At 41.9% G+C, this 21,755-nt stretch overlaps 1 protein-coding gene across 1 annotated transcript in view; it reads right to left on the minus strand.

The window, feature by feature from the left end:
- DNAH5 (dynein axonemal heavy chain 5) overlaps positions 1-21,755 on the minus strand; it is a 252,364-nt gene that overhangs the window by 15,753 nt on the left and 214,856 nt on the right. Inside the window, exons 71-76 of the mRNA XM_025388138.1 lie at positions 15,678-15,923; positions 13,341-13,560; positions 11,483-11,688; positions 10,655-10,858; positions 8,578-8,793; positions 2,609-2,821 (exon numbers count right to left, since the gene is read on the minus strand). Coding sequence (XP_025243923.1) covers positions 2,609-2,821; positions 8,578-8,793; positions 10,655-10,858; positions 11,483-11,688; positions 13,341-13,560; positions 15,678-15,923 — 1,305 coding nt within the window. The remainder of the gene's footprint in view (positions 1-2,608; positions 2,822-8,577; positions 8,794-10,654; positions 10,859-11,482; positions 11,689-13,340; positions 13,561-15,677; positions 15,924-21,755) is intronic.

Below are 21,755 nucleotides of genomic sequence, written 5' to 3' on the forward strand. Positions count from 1 at the left end.
CCTCGCCTCTTGTCTTCACCTGCTGTCATTATAATCTCCCTGTTGAGAATGGCGTCCACGACCTAGCTACCTCTCCCACCATGGGTTGAATTGTGTCCCGGCCCAAACCATACATTGAAGTCCTAACCCCCAGCACCTAACAACATGATCTTTTTTGGGAACAGGGTCTTTACAGAGGAAATAAAGTGAAAATGAGGGCATAAGGGTGACCCTACTCCAATATGTTGCTGTCCTTATGAAAAGGGGAAATTTGGACACAGAGAGAGAGGGAAGATGTTGTGAATGTACTCAGGGCAAAGAAAGTCACACAAAGACAAAGAGAGAGATTGGACTAGGACTGCCACAAGCCAAGGAGCTCCTGGGGCCACCAGAAGGTAGAATGAAGCAAAGAAGGATACTCCCCTAAACACTCGGAGGGGAACATGGCTGGTCAACAGTTCTATTTTGGACTTGCCACCTCCAGAATCGAAAGAAAACAAATTTCTGTTGCTCAAGCCACCCAGTCGGTGGTACTTTGTTATGGTAGCCAAAAAATCCCAGCACACCTGCCACTGCACTCTCCAGGTGGGTGTACAACACGGAAGCTCCTCAAGTATCCGCCTTCCCAAGCCTACTCCTGGCAGTCGAAGCCAGCTGGAGGCGATGTACACTGGTGAAGGCTGGTTTCATTCACATTCATAACTTGAGATCTCAAAGGGGTGAATCCTGTCACCTTCCCATGCCTGCATTTCTGTCCTAGTTTCCCCCTCCTTCCAACCTTTAGGTGTGACAGGGCAAGCGAATGAGGAAGCGGAGTAGAAGTGAAAATCTAGGGAGCAGCGACATTGGGGTGACCTGTCAGGCCAGCCCTACTTGGGTTCACGCTGTGGGTGTGGAGGCCCCCAGACTATGGCAGGAGTCAGATGGAAAGGAAGCCATGGGGCAGATCCAGATTTTCCCAAGAAATAGGTTATAGAAGACACCACCTCCTACTCTTTTCCTATGTATTTTTCCACCATAATTAATCTTAGCAACTTCACTTACATCTCCCCATAACATGGGTGTGCATATGCATACACATTGCACGCGCACACACACACACACACACACAAATACAGAACAAAGAGAAGAATACCATTTAGGCTCCATCCCTTCAAATGTCCTCTACTAAAATACACTTATTTTCCTACTTACAAAGACACTCAGGAACTCATTTTACTTTTCCAAGTGAAAAATTATTCCTTAAAACTGTATCTGTCTTTAGCACAATTACTAACAAGTAACCAGTGAGCATGCTGTTAAATTCTTATCCGCTGAGTTTGATATATACATACTACATACTATATTTACAGATACAGTGATACTGGAGGGGGGCAGAGAAGTGCTGGATAGAGAAGGCCACAGTCCCTGGCGAAGGTTCCACCCTCAGGCTTGTGCCCACAGACCTAAGTGAGAACAGGCACTCTTGTTTTCATGCCCAAATGTTGCATTTTCCAAGACCACTCTGGTCCACCATGCCCCCCATCCTGTGCTCATATAAACCCAAGAGACCATAGTGGACACACACACAAGTGGCTGGATGTCAAGAGGAGCAGAAGCGCAGAGGAGCACACTGACAGACACCAGCAGATACTGGCAGGACCAACAAACACCACTGACAGCAGGATGACATGGAATTTGCTCAGGCACGGTCAGAGAAGAGTGCAGTCACTGGGTGGCCCAACTCCAGGGGAAGACCACCTTCCCACTCCATCCCCCTTCTGGCTCCCCCTCCACCTTGCTGAGAGCAACTTCCACCACTCAATAAAACCTTGCACCCAACCTCTAAGCCCACATATGAGCCAATTTTTCCAGTACACTAGGGCAAGAACCCAGGATACAGAAAGCCCTCTGTCCTTGCCATAAGGAAGAGGGTCTAATTGAGCTGATTAACGTGAGCCACCTGCAGATGGCAAAACTGAAAGAGCGCACTGTAACACACGCCTGTTCGGGAGCTGTAAACACTCAACCCTAGACACTGCCATGCGGTTGGAGCGCCAAAACAGTCCCCACGACCTGCCCCTCTGCATGCTCCCACTAGGGATTTCAGCAGCAGGGCACGGAAAACCGAGTCACACCCCGTCACATGCCCTGCGCGGGGGATAAGGGAACTCCTCCCATTTCAACAGCATATAGCAGAAACTTTTTTTTTTCTTTTTGATGTGACTTTTGATGTGAGGGTGAGGGTAGGGGGCAAGTTTTCTTCTATGAAACCAACATCATGGGCTTTGGAGTCCAGGGGCTTAGGTTCAAATTCTGATTCTTTGGCTACTTAGATGTGTAATCTGAGAAAAGACATAACCTGTCCAAACCTTGAGTTTCTCATCTGTAAAATAAGAGCAATAAAATACAAAATTTAAGTAAAATAATGCATGTAAAATGTCCTAGCAGAGAACCTGATCCATGGGATTTGCTTAAAAAAAAAACTTCCTTCCCTACCTATGGTCTAAAAATACAGGGTTGTAAGGGGCTTAGTCCCTATGCAAAAGAACCATGTTGAGTAAATTATCCTTCGATGCTTTCCACTTGCCAATTACAACTCTTCACAACAATAGGTGAACAGGCAGAATAACAGCAGGCTTATACATACTTTTTTCCACCAAGCAGGGATTCTAGCATCAAACATGCAATCCAATGCATCTCGCAGATTTTCACTCATGATGATGGTGCCATCAATAGCCAGTTTCAGCTCAGTGAGGGTGCTGCGGACAAGGCTGAGTACCCTTTGCATCCTGTCTATTTCCTGCCTGAGGAAAATGTTCATAGGCTGGAATGGCCCCATCTTCTGCAGCCTCTCTTTTACCTGCCATGGAGACATTCAAAGCACATGTTAACAATTAGCTACTAAGGATTTTACAGACCCTGTGCCCTGGGGCCTCTGAACAGGTCCAAATTCTTACTATTCCATAAATAATAAGCTTCTATTTTATTGCATGGCAAAAAGAAAAAAGAAAACAGAAAAAAGTATCTGTTAGATGACCAGCCCGAATTTTCATGCCATGTGGGAAGGAACAGGCAGCCATGAATTCACAGAAGAATGTAAATTGCATGACCACAACCATGTAGTCTTCTAAAGAGCAAATGCACTTATTGGGAAACTCCCTTTCTGCCAATCTGAGCTCTTTCAAACCCACATGTGGACACACACAAGCAGACATGTACACACACACAGCCATTCTGCTGGCTCTCTCAAGAAACTAGAATTCTCTTTTAAGAGCTTCCTGTTTTTTTCATCAAAGCAACCATCTACCCCACATCCATTCATTATCATCCTACAAGTATTTATCCAGAGTCTTCTATGTATCAGATATTGTGCTTGGCCAAGTTGCTATAACTTAAGGTAGCACTGACAAATTCAGCAAAAGGATGGAGACTCTTCTAACTCCTGCTACTTACCATGTTTATTTACGTAGTTATCATTCTATTTTTAGACATTTTTGTCGTTTCCTAAATATTTCAACCCCTGTTAGACATGAATGACGCCTTTCCTGATCCTATAATGAAGAGTGCCTATGAAAGCTGACAACAGTATTGATTTTTCTCCAAGCAAGTGATCAGAGGTTATTCCAGGGACATTATCCCCTTAACTAAAGGTCCTTAAGTTCAGTCTGTAGTATTAGCAGCCAAAATTAGTAGCCTGCTCAGTAGAAAACAGTGGGGGTACAGAAGACACAAAATGCTACAGGATTCCTCTTGAAATGAGGTATGAAAGGGAAAAATACAAAGAGATAGGGTGGTTCTGTGCTAGAAGAACCAATTGATTGTCCAGGTCATCTCTTAAAACTATGGAAAATCAGCTACCTCTTACTCTTGGTTTAATCAAATATTTTTATTTTTTTATTTTATTTGTTTTGTAAATATTTTTTAAAATTTTTGTGAGTGCATACGTAATTGAATTGTTTGTAACTCAAAGGATAATTGAAGATTTAAAAAAATGCTATCAGGGTAACTCTTTCCACAATACTCATTAAGATGTCAAAAAATAAAACAATTGGGGGACAGAGGCAAGACTAGATTGCAGCTCTGACTCGGACAGACAGAGCAGTGTTCAGAGGCTTGCATTGTGAACATTAGCTCCGGATCGACTGCAAGAACAAAGCAGCAATCCCAAGAGGACCCACAGACTATGTGAAGGAGGCAGACTGCTCCTGCAGGACCCAGGAGACACCCCAAATACTGTGAGTGCCCCAACTGCAGAAGTGGGAAAGGGAGAGCCTCCTCTCCTGAACACACACCCCCACTGAAGAAACTGAAGCAGCCACAGCAGGACAAGCCCAATGAGAGGCTGAGCTTAGACACACCTAGCCTTGCCCCCGCCCCCCCCACCCGTGGTCCTTCCCTGCCCACCCTGGTAGCGGCAGACAAAGGGCATATAATCTTGGGAGTTCTAGGGCCCCGCCCATTGCCGGTTTCTCTTCATACTACCACAGCTGATGCTCTCTGGAAAGCACCACCTCCCGGCAGGAGGTCAAGCAACACAAAAACAGAGCATTAAACCACCAAAGCTAAGAACCCTCACGGAGTCCATCGCACTCCACCGCCAACTCCACCAGAACAAATGTCGCTATCCACAGCTGTGAGACCCACAGACAATGTTCACATCACAAGACTCTGGGCAGACAACCCCTAGTACCGGCCCAGAGCCTTGCTGGGTGGCTAGACCCAGAAGAGAGACAACAATCACTGCAGCTCGGCTCAAAGGAAGCCACATCCATAGGAAAAGGGGGAGACTACTACATCAAGGGAACTCCCTGTGGGACAAAAGAATCTGAACAACAGCCTTCAGCCTAAGACCTGCCCTCTGACAGAGCCTACCCAAATGAGAAGGAATCAGAAAACCAACTCTGGTAATATGATAAAAATTGACATTCTAATGTCACACCTCAAGGAACTAGAGAAACAAGAAGAAACCAAACTCAAACCCAGCAGAAGAAAGGAAATAACCAAGATCAGAGCAGAACTAAATGAAATTGAAACAAAACAAAGCAATACAAAAGGTAAATGAAACAAAAAGCTGGTTATTTGAAAAGATAAATAAAATTGATAGACTATTAGCAAGATTCACTGAGAAAAGAAGAGAAAAAATCCAAATAACCTCACTAAGAAACAAAACAGGCAATATTGCAACTGACACCACTGAAATACAAGAGATCATTCAAGGTTACTATGAACACCTTTACACACATAAACCAGAAAACCCAGAAGAGATGGATAAATTCCTGGAAAAATACAGCCCTTCTAGCTTTCATCAGGAAGAATTAGATAACCCTGAACAGACCAATAACAGGCAGTGAGATTGAAATGGTAATTTAAAAATTACCAACATAAAAAAGTCCAAGACCAGAAGGATTCATAGCAGAATTCTACTAGATATTCAAAGAAGAATTGGTACCAATCCTTTTGACACTATTCTACAAGACAGAGAAAGAAGAAACCCTCCCTAATTCATTCTATGAAGCTAGCATAACCCTAATACCAAAATCAGTAAAGGACATACCCAAAAAAGAAAACTACAGACTGATACCCTTGATGAACATAGATGCCAAAATCCTTAACAAAATACCAGCTAACTGAATCCAACAACATATCAAAAAGATAATCCACCATGATCAAGTGGCTTTCATACCAGGGATGCAGGAATGGTTTAACATACACAAGTTAATAAATGAGCAGAATTAAAAACAAAAATCACATGATCATCCCAATAGATGCAGAAAAAGCATTCAACGAAATCCAGCAACTCTCTATGATTAAAACTCTCAAAAAATCACCATACAAGGGACATACCTCAATGTAATAAAAGCCATCTATGACAAACCCACAACCAACATAATATTGAATGGGGAAAAGTTGAAAGCATTTCCTCTGAGAACCAGAACAAGACAAGGATGTCCACTCTCACCACTCCTCTTGAACATAGTACTGGAAGTCCTAGCCAGAGCAATCAGTCAAGAGAAAGAAATAAAGGGCATCCAAATCAGTAAAGAGGAAGTCAAACTGTCACTGCTTGCTGACGATACAATCATTTACCTTGAAAACTCTAAAGACTCCCCCAGAAAGCTCCTGGAACTGATAAAAGAATTCAACAAAGTTTCTGGATACAAGATTAATGTACACAAATCAGTAGCTCTTCTCTACCAACAGTGACCAAGTGGAGAATCAAATCAAGAATGTAACCCCTTTTACAATAGCTGCAAAAAAATAGAATACTTAGGAATATACCTAACCAAGAAGTCGGAAAACTACAAAACACTGCTGAAAGAAATCACAGACAACACAAACAAATGGAAACCCATCCCGTGCTCATGGATGGGTAGAATCAATATTGTGAAAATGACCACGCTGCCAAAAGCAATCTACAAATTCAATGCAATCCCCATCAAAATACCACCATCATTCTTCAAAGAATGAGAAACAAAAATTCTAAAATTCATATGGAACCAAAAAAGAGCCTGCATAGCCAAAGCAAGACTAAGCACAAAGAACAAATCAGGAGGCATCATACTACCTGATTTCAAACTATACTATAAGGCCATAGTCTCCAAAACAACATGGTACTGGTGTAAAAACAGGCACATAGACCAATTGAATAGAACAGAGAACCCAGAAATAAACCCAAATACTTACAGCCAACTGAACGTTGACAAAGCAAACAAAAACCTAAAGTGGGGAAAGGACACCCTTTTTTAAAAATGGTGATGGAATAATTAGCTAGCCACATGTATAAGAATAAAACTGGACCCTCATCTCTCACCTTATACAAAAATCAACTCAAGATGGATTAAGGACTTAAATCTAAGACTTGAAACTATAAAAATTCTAGACAATAACATTGGAAAAACCCTTCTAGACATTAGCTTAGGCAAGGATTTCATGACCAAGAACTCAAAAGCAAATGCAATAACAACAAAGATATATACTTGGGACCTAATTGAACTAAAGAGCTTTTGCATGGTGAAAGGAACAGTCAGCACAGTGAGCAAACAACCCAGAGAGTGGGAGAAAAATCTTCACAGTCTATACATCTGACAAAAAACTAATATCCAGAATCACAAAGAACTCAAACAAATCAGTAAGAGAAAAACAAACAATCACATCCAAAAGTGGGCTAAGGATATGAACAGACAATTCTCAAAAGAAGATATACAAGTGGCCAACAAACATATGAAAAAAATGCTCAACATCACTAATGATCAGGGAAATGCAAATCAAAACCACAACGCGATAACACCTTACTCCTGCAAGAATGGCTATAATCAAAAAATCAAAAAACAGTAGATGTTGGCATGGATGCAGTGACCAAGGAATGCTTCTACGCCACTGGTGAGAATGTAAACTAGTACAGCCACTATGGAAAACTGTCAAGATTCCTTTAAAAAGTAAAACTACCATTTGATCCAGCAATCCCACTACTGGGTATCTACCCAGAGGAAAAGAAGTTATTCTACAAAAAAGATACTTGCACATGCATGTTTATAGCAGCACAATTCACAATTGCAAAATCATGGAACCAACCCAAATGCCCATCAATCAATGAATGTATAAAGAAATTGCAGTATGTATGTATACCACATATATATATGTGTGTGTGTGTCTGTATATATGATGGAATACTACTCAGCCATTAAAAGGAATGAATTAACAGCATTTGCAGCGATCTGGATGAGATTGAGGACTATTATCTTAAGTGAAGTAACTCGGGAATGGGAAACCAAACATCATGTGTCCTCACTGATAAGTGGGAGCTAAGCTATGAGGACGCAAAGGCATAAGAATGATATAATGGACTTTGGGGACTTGGGGGGAAGAATGTGAGGGGGGCGAGGAATGAAAGATTACAAATATGGTGCATTGTATACTGCTTAGGTGATGGGTGCACCAATATCTCACAAATCACCACTAAAGAATTTACTCATGTACCCAAATACCACCTATACCCCAATAATTCATGAAAAAAATTTAAAAACATTAATGCAATTTAAAAAGACGTCAAAAAATTAACTTTCATCATCATAAATTTGCTTAGAAACTGCTTATATACTAAAATACCAATTTCCAAAACTTGTGAGATGAAGAAGCTGCAGAAGTAATGATATAAATGTAGACTCTCTGAAATAAAGAAGGCCTGAATTTTAAGGTGTACATTAAACTACATAAAGTGTATTTTTTAATAATCAGGCGTTTTAATAATACTTCGCTTTCTTTTGAACAAATGCAATGTAAAGTACCTCAGGGAAGGTTCAGAAAAGCAGTCCTAACCCATCAGTACACACTTGTAAATCAATCATAACTATTAACATTCTCAACAGGTTTCCTTATGGTTTATATATTGTTTTTATATATAAGGTTTATATATGTATATATGGTTTATATATATAAGATTACATTACATTCACAGATGCAAAAACTTCTTTATCTGGTTCTTTAAGAAGCTGGTTTTTAAAAGAATGTTTTTTAATTTCAGGAAAATTATTTTTTGCCCTCCTTTCTTCTTCCTCACTCTCCCAACCAAAGCTATCCAACCCCAGCTGACATTTTGTTAGAATTTCATCAACTCACTTCAAAGGGGACATAGTCTGGGGGCAGCTTCTCCAGCATATCATCAGCCAGCCGGGCCACCACCGCTTCCCGGGTCTCATCCCCTCCACCAGAGCTGTCCTTGGGTTGGATGCCTAGGATGGTGTCCAGCACGCCCTTGGCCAGCTTGCTCTGATAGGTGATGTCAGCATTGGGGTGCAGCCCAAACACCTCAGGGCTGTCGTAGGCAGGCAAACTCTGAACAACAAACACCTCAGGTAAGTACAGACTGCCAACATAAGCACCGTCTAAATTTCACTATCTTGGGAAACAAAAATGCTTTTATGAGGATATGCATTGACTTAAGTCTTATTGGTGTCAAGTTACAAACCTTGATAATTTCCCCAGAAAATAATCAAAAGTTTCCTTTAAAAGCCAATTAACATTGAGGAACAGACACTAGGCTCACGGCTCTTTACAACCTGCACCTCAAATAAAATTGAATCAGAGAGAGACTGTCTTGTTATACAACATGCGAGATAGAAAGGGAGTTGTGGATTCGTGTTTTGCTTTCTGATGGTCTAACTGAATTCAAACCAGTTGTCCAAATCAATGTTGTATAGCTAATGGTTATTATGTTTAGAAGAAACCAGGAAATGACAGCTCTAGTAATCATGGTCCAAATAAAGGCAGCAGGTGGGACTTGTACTCTCTCAAGGAAAAAGACAGAGACTAGGAAAAGAGATAAACTGAGAAAGCAACAGAGTCAGAGAGAAAAAACAGAGACAGAAATGTGTGGGACACAGGCAGAAGCAGGAGAAGCAGGCAAAAAGATCCCCCGACTGTTCGAAAAAAAGCACAATTTACTGACAATTTGACACATATTTCTATGTATGAATTTTATCCTTAACTTAATTATTGTCATACTCATATTTCCCTCCCTTCCTCTCCCTCATTTTATTCCCTCTTGCATAATGTCTTCTTATGAGCTACCTCAAATGCACTGTGAGATGGGGTTATATAAAAAATACATGTACAGGCACCCCTAAATTTATACCTTCATGGCCACTTTTCCTATTCAGTGCTGATGATTTAAAGATACATGCAGTACAGTAAGACAAATATATTTGTTGATTTGAATTAATAAAAGTACAGAGGTGGTAATATATGATAAACTCATTACATTCATATATCAAAAAACATGTAAATATACTGATAAATTTAGCTCTCTGGGGCTGTTATGTTTTAGTTTGTTTACTCTGAGATAAATCTTAGAGACCAAAGAGATGACTAAATAATGATATAATGAATTTTAGGTATAGAGAAAGAGGATGCAGTCACCTTAAAAATTAGAATTTTTTCCCTACGTATTCCCAAACTGCCTGTAGAAATCTACCTATTCCTTCTTATGTCAGTGCTTCTCAACCAGGGACAATTTTGCCCCCCCAGGGCACATTTGGCAATTTCAGGAGGCATTTTTGGTTCTTGCAACTGGGTAGGGGGTTGTTATTGGCATTCCGTGGACAGAGGCCAGGGATGCTGCTAAACAGCACAGGCCAGCCCCCTATGACAGAGAATGATCCAACCCTGAATGTCAATAGTGCCAAGGTTGAGAAACTCTGTCTTGGAGGAAGCTCTTACACAAAGCAGCTTCCTGGACATATCCTTAAGCCTGTCCATTAGGCCAGGGTTAAGGAGCAGATGTCATGGGATTAGTCAAATGGATTGGAAAACAGACAAATTGGGTCGAGAAGCTGCCTTTGCCCTACTGCTGTGGCAGCCGAAGTTTCACAGACAGAGAACTCCAGGTGATTTGTGTAGGTCTCCTAGTTCTAAATCTCCCTAATCTATCATCTTCCTCAAAGAAAATTCCTCCCTAGGGCATTAAAAAAGAGGAAGATGGAAACACGATTCACACAAAACACACACTCAGAACAAACATAAACATTTTAATCATCCATTGAGTATAAAAATACAAAGAAAGCCTTCACAGCAAAAGCATTAGTATATATCACCATTAAAATTTATGGTAAAAGCAACACAGAGAGTATAATTAATACCCAAAACTCAAATGGCTACAGATACTTGCTCTATACATAAAATTCTGAAGTTGACAAACCTGGATATATTGAAGATAGTTATCCACTGTGCTGCATCTTGGAATGTTGTATCCTTGGTAAAAATTGAAATCTAGTCCAAACATATTTTCACTGAACCAAACCTTAGCAAATGTGTTCAACAATCTCTTATCATAGTCGTCAGTGACTCTGCCTCCATATTGAATCTCTCCTATCATGTAGCGGATGGTGGTCCAGGAGATGCCCTGGGACAATTGATAGAATAATTATGTAGAACTGACTACCGTTGCATTATTATTTCCCTGCCAAGTCACACCCATGTATTCACTTTCAACAACATTCATTTAGTCAGGCATTCTTCCTCAGTACTGCAAAGAGAAAGTGCAGAAAGAAAAGTAAAAAGGTAAAGAAGAGTAGTTACTCAATGCTCATGTCCATGATTTGAAATAGCCTTCCTTGATGCATTCGTATGTTTTCATACTTCAATATAAATAGAAAATAGTGTTTGCTTTTGAGCTTATTGAGGCAGTTCTTTAGAAAGCACACACTTCAAACTAATCTGGACTCCCATTTTCATTTTTTAGGATTTTGAAGAACAAGCTTCCCCACCCACACCCTCTGACAACAGGCCCCTTGAGGCTGTCTTTGGAATGTCAACTTGCCTTTGAGAAATAAAATAATAATCAAAATTTGACCAATATTTCCTGAAACCAAGAGGCAAGTGTGACCCAAATTGCTATGACTTCAAGATGACTTTGCAAGCACAGCAAATTCTCTTATATAATTTACCCCAAAGCTAGGAGGTCCTGTGAGCTTGATGGCCCAAGCCCACAGCCACCAGAGGCACGAGGCAACACGCACAGCAGTACCTTTTTGACATCCATGTCATCCAAGTGGTTTTGGATGAACTGCACAGTGGCATTAAAGTCCGCCTGGTTAAATTCATAGGGGATATTCCACCCCAGGGCACCGAACTTGCGCCTCTCCTGGACGGTGGAGTGCAGGAAAGCCACTGCGTACAACATGGGCTTCCACTGGGACCCGGAGGTCACATCCAGCAGGTCTTGGCTCACACCTGTTGTGGTCAGTTGGGTGAAAAATGTATCATCTCTCAAATGTCTTTATTTTCTACTACTTTTAAAAGTAATCATTTTTGTAAGTCCCTGATATTAAAATTCACTTACTTTGGATTATTTTTATGACACTCGAGTGACAATAATAATTTAACTTTTGGGTGCCCAGAGGCCATTTCTTTCTGAAAAATCTTCAAAGAGACTTTGGGGAGAGGAGGAGCTTGCTAACATGGGTCAAGTTCATGCCAATCTAGCAAGATCATATGAGGGCAAAATCAAGATGGAAAGGTAACGACAGTTAAACAAATTCTGCCGCTATTACTGTAACTACTACTCTATTATTATTACTGTTGTTTTGAGCATATACTTGGGGCACATACTTTTAACTAATTTTATATTAATTAAGATAGTATATATAGAAGCCCTTTGCACCTGAGTACATGCTCCAAATAATAATGATTGATACACATGCATATACTATATTGTATATATAATTAGATTTATTTATTTTCTTTTACTGCCATTATCCTTCCACCTCTATTTTATCCCCACATTGTCTTATAGATTGGCAGGAATTTCAGCCTTGTTAACAACGCCCCAGAAGTCTCTTTGCAGGTTTTCCGGATTGAAATACAATAATTATATTTATTACGGTTATGAAATACATGATTTCAGTTACAATTTATTTCAATTCTCCTGGAGAGATTCTCTTGTCCCTATTTTTTTTTTTTTTTTTTTTTTGTGAGACGGAGTCTCGCTCTGTCGCCCAGGCTGGAGTGCAGTGGCCGGATCTCAGCTCACTGCAAGCTCCGCCTCCCGGGTTCCCGCCATTCTCCTGCCTCAGCCTCCCGAGTAGCTGGGACTACAGGTGCCCACAACCACGCCCGGCTAATTTTTTTGTATTTTTAGTAGAGACGAGGTTTCACCGTGGTCTTGATCTCCTGACCTTGTGATCCGCCCGCCTCGGCCTCCCAAAGTGCTGGGATTACAGGCGTGAGCCACCGCGCCCGGCTCTTGTCCCTATTTTATATGTGAGAAAATTGAAACTCAGATTGAGTGACTCGCACCCAAGAGAACGAAGTAATTGTCAACAGCAAGGGCCAGAATCAGGATTTCCAACTGAAAGTTCCATGTTCTTTTCATGACCACAAATCCCATACATAAAGAGGCAGCGGCCAAGAGAGCGACCTCAGCCCCAGTCATGACGGGGGCATTGGGGCCTGAGTTTGCTGCCACTGGATTTTTAACTTAGCTACCTTCTGACATATGGCCCTAATGAAAGGCAGGCAGGCATCACCGTAACTCAGACTCTCCTCTGGGAAGAGACTACTGTACTACTTTAGGTATGGAGCACAGAGACCATAAATGACAAAATTGTTCATTTTTGATGTTAATTATGTCGAGCTGGAGAACAGCATGGGCTTAAATAGAGCAGTACTGGGAAAATAGGAAACTAGAAGGTGGGAATCATGAACTCTGATTCGTTAACACTGCCGGGGCATATTCACAAAAGAGGACCATCACCTCCCCATCAGGTTAAACAGCAGTACTATTTGCTATAACCGTATCCTAGTTAATCCTTTTATAATTTTTTTTAGGAAAACAATTTAAGTACAGAAAACTCCTATAGACTCAGAAGTATTTCTGGACTCACCACCATATGTTCTTTTCAGTCCTGCCCGGAGGCCCTGTGGAGGATCGTTGGCAAATTTAATGGACATCTGAAGGAGTGTAATGGGAAACTGCTTATGAACCTCGGTGGTCATCCAGAGGCGGAATGCATCATGTACAAGCTCAGTTTCTATGATTATGTCCATCAGCTCATCCATGAAATCAAGTCCCAGATGGCAGTTCTGCAGAAGTGCCCATCCTCCCTAAGTCAACGGCAGTAAATGGAAGTTAGGTGGTTTTGTGTTTCGCCCAAATTCGAAATTACGACATTCTTTAGTAATTAAATAATTACAATTTAAGCCGGGCGCAGTGGCTCACGCTTGTAATCCCAGCACTTTGGGAGGCCGAGGCGGGCGGATCACGAGGTCAGGAGATCGAGACCACGATGAAACCCCGTCTCTACTAAAAATATAAAAAATTAGCCGGGCGCGGTGGCAGGTGCCTATAGTCCCAGCTACTCAGGAGGCTGAGGCAGGAGAATGGCGTGAACCCGGGAGGCGGAGCTTGCAGTGAGCCGAGGTCGAGATCGCGCCACTGCACTCCGGCCTGGGCTACAGAAACTACTTTAAATTAATCTAGGTCAAATCTCAGAAAACAAAAATGTTTAATTGAGACAAGCTGTTTTTTTTAGTCCATGCATTTGTTCCAGTATACACTAGTATGCAATTGTACCAATACTATGTGGTTGCAATCATGAATATAATCAAAGTTAAACATAAAAGGACTTCCAAGTAAAGATGGTTGATTGAAAACATCCATTTAACTCAGATCCCTCCCCAAATTCCATTAAAACTACAATGAAGAAAATTTTTAAAGGCATGAACTCTTAAGGGCAGTGACAGAGAGAGTGAAGGCATTATCACTAACATTTAAAAGAGGTTCAAGAAAGTTGAATCCTAAACTAGCATTTAGAGAAAGCTGAGATGCAACCTGATATATACCACATAACTCCCCAAATTCTGCCTGCCTTAATGAAAAATGAGAAGTTGATTTTCTACAGAAGGCAAAACAGGGTCTAGATTGGAGGATACCAGCACATTGAGGGAATAGGTACTACACTGAAATCAGGTGGAAGAATGATTGCCTGCTCAATTTTGAGACCTGCGACTTCCTGCCTCCCACTAGTTCTCAGAATCCTGGCAACAGAGCATACACCCTTTAGAATGTGGAAGAACTTTCGCTGGGAATCTGACTACACTAAAAAGAGCAAGAGCTTTAGAAAATAATAAGCCTATCTTTTGCCTGAATTATACCATACGTATAGGAAGATCTTTGTGTAATGCAACTCAGGCAAAATTGGGGGTCATGTAACAATAATTTCCTCAATATCTAATCTATAAAGTATTTTTGCTAAAATCATCTACAAGATCCAGATCATAATCTTGAGGTGTTTTTCCATAACCCATCTTAGATCACTGACTAGAGCAGCATGAGTTGTCTTTCAAAAAAAAAAAAAAAAGCATTAGATCTAAAGTCTTAGCAGTTACATGTAAAACTGATAATTTAGAGATTTCACGTTTCCCTTATATTTTCTTCAGAAATTTACAGTACTGATGAATAAATTATCCAACCTTTACCCTTTGAAAATTTCAATTGATACCATTCGCAATTCAAAACAAAAAGGAAATTCAATATAAAACACAGCAACTACAAAAAGACTTCAGCTTCTCTCTTTTATCCAGCATAGAAGTGAACCCCGCCCTGAGATTCCTTCTTTTGTATTTTGCTTTGTTTTGGTTTTTGAGAAAGGGTCTCATTCTGTCACCCAGGCTGGACTGCAGTGACTGCAGCCTCTACTTTCCCAGATCAAGTGATCCTCCCACCTCAGCCTCCAACGTAGATGGGACCACAGGCACATGCCACCACATCCAGTTAATTTTTTTTGTAAAGATGGGGTCTATATGACCCAGGCTGGTCTTGAACTCCTGGGCTCAAGCAATCCTTAGCCTCGGCCTCCCAAAGTGCTGAGATTAAGTTGTGAGGCATCACACCCAGGTGATCTAAACTTCTTAGGTGAGAACTCCGATGTTCCATCTTCACCCCCAGAATCCCATTTCTTTGGGATTGCCATTCTCTGCATTAAATGTTTTGTTTTCAACCTACTGAGTATACCATCCACTTTGCTATCCTTGGGTTTTGATTTATTTGCCACATTGCCTCAAAAGTTTTAATGTTAGCTTAAATTTTTTTAAAAAAAATGCTGTTTAGTAAACAGCAGGCAGCATGTAAATTTAAACTCCTAATGATTTGTATTTTTCTTCTGCATTGCTATTCCATAATCTGTAATACGAACAGCACAAAAGTAGACACTCAGCCTTACGTTCGCCATGGTCTGCTGCAAGAGCTTCCGAGCATGGACCTCCTGGCCCTGGCCCATGGACACATAACGGGTTTCTATTTTTAATCTCTTCCCCAAGGCAATGATGGAATCTGTGGGGTCTGAGCCCATAGACAGGAGACAGATGAGTGGCGTCCGTGGATCAGATTCCTCCCATGTCTTCTCCAAGTCTAGAATAACACCTTCGGCATATTTTTCTCCCATGGAGTCCACGATGTACTTGCGGGCCTGCCAAAAACAGCACACAAGTCAGCAAAAGCCGTTCCAACTGTTTCATGTGGACAATGTAGTATAGTTTCCAAAATTCAGTTTTGTAATGATCTCAATGATGTCCACAGTAACCCTGTCAGGGAAACAGGGTAGAGACTGTTTTGTCATATTTGTTTGTTTATATCTCCATTCTGTAGGTGGGAAGACTGTGTTGCTTACTCAGTACAAAATCAGACCAAAGTTACAGTACAAACATCAGTACCAAAAAAAGAACCAAAGTTGTATGACCCCTGGTCTGAAACCCATTTCAATACACTGGTTGCTTCCTGCTACACCAGAAAACAAAAATACTGGGAAACTATTGTTTAGGATGCTCTAAGGCAAATATTTATGCATGTAAATAATAAAGCAAGCAATACAATACCTGCAATGTAACGGGTACTGATCAAATAGATAATTACTGAGTGACTACTTGCATGAAATGTATTGGATATTTGTTGAATGAATGAATGAATGAATGAATGAATGAATGAGTTTTTAAAGATTTAATTCATATTCTCTCTCCTCATCATTGTCGTCGTTCCTTCCCATATTTGGCTCATCCCTTTACTATTAATTTTGTTTTGAACGAAATCCATACTCAAAATATCACAGATTTTGTCAACTTTATTACAACCATAGAAACACATTCTGGTAACAACAAATTCCTTTTTCAAATGAGGTGAAAGTGTTATAATTTATTTTTCAACAAATGGTATTGTGAATACGACCCTGAGTCTATATTCTCTGCCTTCGAAATAATTAAATTCCCTCAAAAACACTTTTCCTCCTATTCGTGTGATCTTCTTCCACCTTAGACGGGTAAAACCCAAGTTTCTCTCCCCAGCAGCATTCCCCACAAAAATCATAACTTAGGCATGGGTGCAACATGACCTGTAACTCTCCCAAGGGCTAGGCAGGTGAGCCTCCCCACTCCAATTCCCATAGAAACACAAAACAACTTCAGATGGAGCTTCCCTTGAATCAGACAGGTTTCAGATAGACCTGGACCAAACGGGAGCCAGAGCTGGTTCAGTCATCATCCTTGACTTTAAAACATCAGAGTTTGATTTTCAGCCAGTAATGTGGGCTCATCCCTCATCTTCAATATCTTGCTATCCCCTATTCATCCTCAAAATGTACCCCAAGCATCTGAGCTTACAAATTGGTGTGATGTTTCCCACTCGTGTTTGCCTTCTTTGTGGGTTACAATGAAAGAGAAGTGGCCACCACAGAGGACTCTCCTGGCTTACTATGTCCTCTCGTAGCTTGGTAAGAGAGGTAAAATGGGTGCCACATGAGTCTAGACTGTTGAACGACTGGCTTGGTCCTACTTTCTGATTCCACCTGGTGTGTGGAGACTTCTCACACAAGCTTCATCATTCGTATAGCCAGGGAAAGCGTGTCTGAAACTTGGTCATCATGAAATGTCCATCTTCCTCATGAGAGTGCAAAACACAAAAAGAGGAGCGTTCACATTCCCTAACTCAGACCAGCTAATGCAGAAACAGCTGGGCCATTTTACTGTGGATCTCTTCTCCTTCTTGTAAAGTCATAATCCTCCTCATAAAGTCCATTCCCCCATACCAATGGCAGATTAAGAGGCATGCCAACTTTGTAGAATATACAGGATTTCCTGCCTTGGCAACTATTTCTAGATGGCTTTGGGGAAGGACCTCTACCTGGTTTCCCAAAGGAACAAGAAATGGTGGTCAGGCCCTCTTTGACAGGACTAGGCCACTGGCAATGAAATGACTAACAGCACCTCGGCTCCTCACCCACAAAGAGGCTCACACCTTCCAACCTTCCTCTTTATTAGTTCAGTGGCTGGGAGATTTTGAGGAGGTGAATTTCAGTCCAGTTGAATTTGAGGCACAGGATGCTATTTATTTTCATGCCTCTCAATACTTTTTCTAGGTTGGGCAGATCCAATATCTAAATCTCTACCTTGCATATAAAAACTTACATATTTTTCTACAGCCTCTGGCAGGTGTTTGATAAGTTTGACTGCCATGTTCTTTGACTTCCCCAAATGTCTACTCCATGTGCACATTCAGTCACAGTCACCAAAGCAGGGAGTCCTGTGATCAGGAAGGACTTCAAAGGCTGGACACGGAGGCATTCCACAGTTGCAGCGGTTTCTCAGCCACATGTACCGCCATCACTGCAGCATCTCTACAGTGCAACTCATCAAGATTCAAGCACTTTCTACCCCAGGGTAGCAAAGGTCTCAACATGGCCAATTCTGCCATATAACTCAGCACTGACCCAGTTCAGGTATTATCATCCAAGCCATGAGTTAACATGCTAGAATACTGAGGGGCCAGATGGTAAATATTTCAGACTTTCGTGGCCAAATCATCTCTATTGCAACTCAACTCTGCCATTGTTGCACAAAAGCAGTCAGGGGCACACAAATAAAAAGCATGGTTATGTTCCAATAAAATGTTAGGGACACTGAAGTGTGAATGTTATACAGTCTTCACTTATCACAAAATATTAGTCTTCTGGTGATTTTTTTCAGGTATTTAAAAATATAATTCTTAAGTAGCCAGCTGAACATAAACAGACAGTGGGCCAAATGTTGTTGGCAGGCCCTACTTTGCCAACCTCTGGAACAGATAACAACAGGGAAGGCTGCCTCACTTATATCTGGAGAAGGGACCTTTGGTCATAATTCCAGTTCCTGGGAAGGGATATTCTTAAATAGGGTCACCGTCATGGTTCAAATTGGCTGTAAGCCTAAGGGATGTAATGAGTCTATGGGGCAAATACGTAATATGCAAGGATGCTCAGCAACCCCAGGTAAGGCCCCACTGCAGTAGGCATGGATCTGAAATCACACATGCGTGCATTAGAAAGAGCACATTTCTACGGCCGGGCGCGGTGGCTCAAGCCTGTAATCCCAGCACTTTGGGAGGCCGAGACGGGCGGATCACGAGGTCAGGAGTTCGAGACCATCCTGGCTAACCCGGTGAAACCCCGTCTCTACTAAAAAATACAAAAAACTAGCCAGGCGATGTGGCGGGCGCCTGTAGTCCCAGCTACTCGGGAGGCTGAGGCAGGAGAATGGCGTAAAAACCCGGCAGGCGGAGCTTGCAATGAGCTGAGATCCGGCCACTGCACTCCAGCCTGGGCGACACAGCGAGACTCCGTCTCAAAAAAAAAAAAAAAAGAAAGAGCACATTTCTTCATCTTCTTTACCTCAACTTCAACCCAACACCCTGCATTATCTCACCGGGCCAGTAGGACAATAATTCCAGGCATCACTCAGTCTCCCCATCTTCCCAAAGTCTTGGGAGCCCATCCCTTGCACCAGTGTGCCCTGGATGCAGGACATGGAGTCAAAGGAAATTATTTTGGAGATTCAAGATTTAAGGACTGCCCTGCTGTGCTTCAGACTTGCATAGGGCCTACTAGTCATTTCTTTTGGCCAATTTCTCCCTCCTGGAATGATAATATGCCTTACTACCATTGTATCTTGGGAGGAAATAATTTGTTTTGATTTTACAGGCTCATAGGTGGGAGGAGATGAGTCTCAGAGAGACTTAGGACTTTGGACTTGATGCTGTGACAAGACTTTGGGGGATGATTAGGAAGAGATGATTGAATTTTGCAGTGTGAGAAGGACATGAGATTTGAGGGGCCATGGGAGGAATAATATAGTTTGAATGTTTGCCCCCTTCAAATCTCATGTTGAACTGTAATCCCCAGGGATGGAGGTGGGGCCTGGTGGGGGGTGTTTGGCTCATAGAGATGAGTCCCACAGAATGGCTTGGTGCTGTACTCATGATAGTGAGTGAGTTCTTCCCAGATCTGGTTGTTTGAAAGTATGCAGCATCTCCCCACACTCTCTTGCTCTGGCTCTCGCCATGTGACATGCCAGCTCCTCCTGCACCTTCTGCCATGATTGAAAGTTTCCTGAAGCCTCACCAGAAGCTGAGCAGATGCCAGCCCCATGCTTCCTGTACAACCTGCAGAACCATGAGCCAATGAAACCTCTTTTCTTTATAAATTACCCAGTGCCAGGTATTTATTTACAGCAGTGCAAAAACTAACAAACCATGTTAGATGATTCACCTCATGCAACAGGTATAAACCTTGGCCCATGACCCTCTCCTCTGTCCCAGGCAGTGCAACAGGTTTTAAGACTAGAGAAGTGAACAAATGGTCCAGCCCTTATGAAGCTTGACCCCCACCTCCATGCCAGGATGAGACATACATTGAGCAAGTAATAGCAAAATAACTAGTTTGAAGGATTTATGACTTGCAGGGAGACATGAAAGTATGAAACCGATTAATCTTGCAGAAATATATCAGAGAAGGCCCCCTTGTGAAAGAAGCATTTAAGCTGTTGCTTGGATAATGAATGGGATTTATTGAGGCAAAGAGGACAGCTAAGTGGGTCAGAGCCTGTGCATTCTATGCAGAAGAAACATATGCAGAGACCATGAAGCAGAAAAGAGCAAGTCACTGGCTAGGGACAGGAGGACACCCATAATAAGTGATGTAAGAGTTAATTCAGGTGTGGCAAGCCAGACTTCTGCACAGCCTGCCAGCCTTTAAAGACAGCCAACACCCCACAGAGGAGTGCTGCATTTTCATACATTGCTCTTCACACAACTCTGCAGAACTTGTTCATCCCCGTATGTGGTCCCAACGCAACAGATTCAGCCTATGAATGGGGGAGAAAATGAACAAACAACCTGCACACCTGTGCCAACCTCCTTTTGTTGAGTATTTGTTTTTTGAGATGGAGTCTCACCCTGACACCGAGGCTGGGTGCAGTGGCACGATCTCGGCTCACTGCAGCCTCCACTTTCCGAGTCCAAGCGATTCTCCTGCCTCAGCCTCCCAAGTAGCTGGAATTACACGTGCTGCCACCATGCCTGGCTAATTTCTGCATTTTTAGTAGAAACAGGTTTTACCATGTTGGCCAGGCTGGTCTTGAACTCCTGACCTCGTGATCCACCTGCCTCACCCTCCCAAAGTGCTGGGATTATAGGTATGAGCCACCGTGCCCAGCCTGTTGAGGATTTTTAAGACATAAATGTGTACCTCTCAGGAGACACACTCTGAGAGTGCAGCATTTTTGCAATCAGGCATGCCCAGATGTGGACAGTTACACTCAGCCAAAATGCAGAGAATAAGAAATGCATATAGCCTATGGGGAATGGGATTGAATGTATCTACATTGTAGACCTTCTAATAAACTTCCCAGAAAGTTGTTTTCAACCTTCCCAGAAAGGTTGAAAATCACAAAAGGATTCTAAAAGGAGAAAAAGAACTTGAGAGGAGAGAACATTTATCCAATGGACGTTCTAAACCTTGTTTAGCACTTGGGTGTCACAAGGGCCATAAGAAGATACCACAGGACTTGAAAAGTCAATGAATGGCGCCATCTTTGCATTTCTTCTAGCATGTGCTGGGTGGACTAGGGTACAGAAGAAGAAATGTAAGGAGAACAGGTACGAGGCCATGGCTGTGGTAAGTCCAGGGATCAGAGAAGCTGGAATGAAGATAAAGTTACAAAAAAAGAGTTACTTAAATCTCAGCATTGAACCAAATAGAGTTTCTGGAAAAAGATAAGAAAGAGACTACTCAAACATTTCTTTCCACACTGTCCTTAAGTAAGGCAACCATTTGACAATTCAGTTGGGCAGGATAAAAGTAATGAAACTGAGAAGAAAAACTGAAAGGAAAGGTGATCTCAGTGCCCCGAATTGTGAAACTCATTTTTCTTTTCTCAATAAATCATTGAATCTGGTTGTTTTCACGATTCCACAGTACCTAAGTGCACTTGGAGGTAGT

Source organism: Theropithecus gelada, chromosome 6, assembly GCF_003255815.1.
Source record: "Theropithecus gelada isolate Dixy chromosome 6, Tgel_1.0, whole genome shotgun sequence".
Taxonomy (NCBI): Eukaryota; Metazoa; Chordata; class Mammalia; order Primates; family Cercopithecidae; genus Theropithecus; species Theropithecus gelada.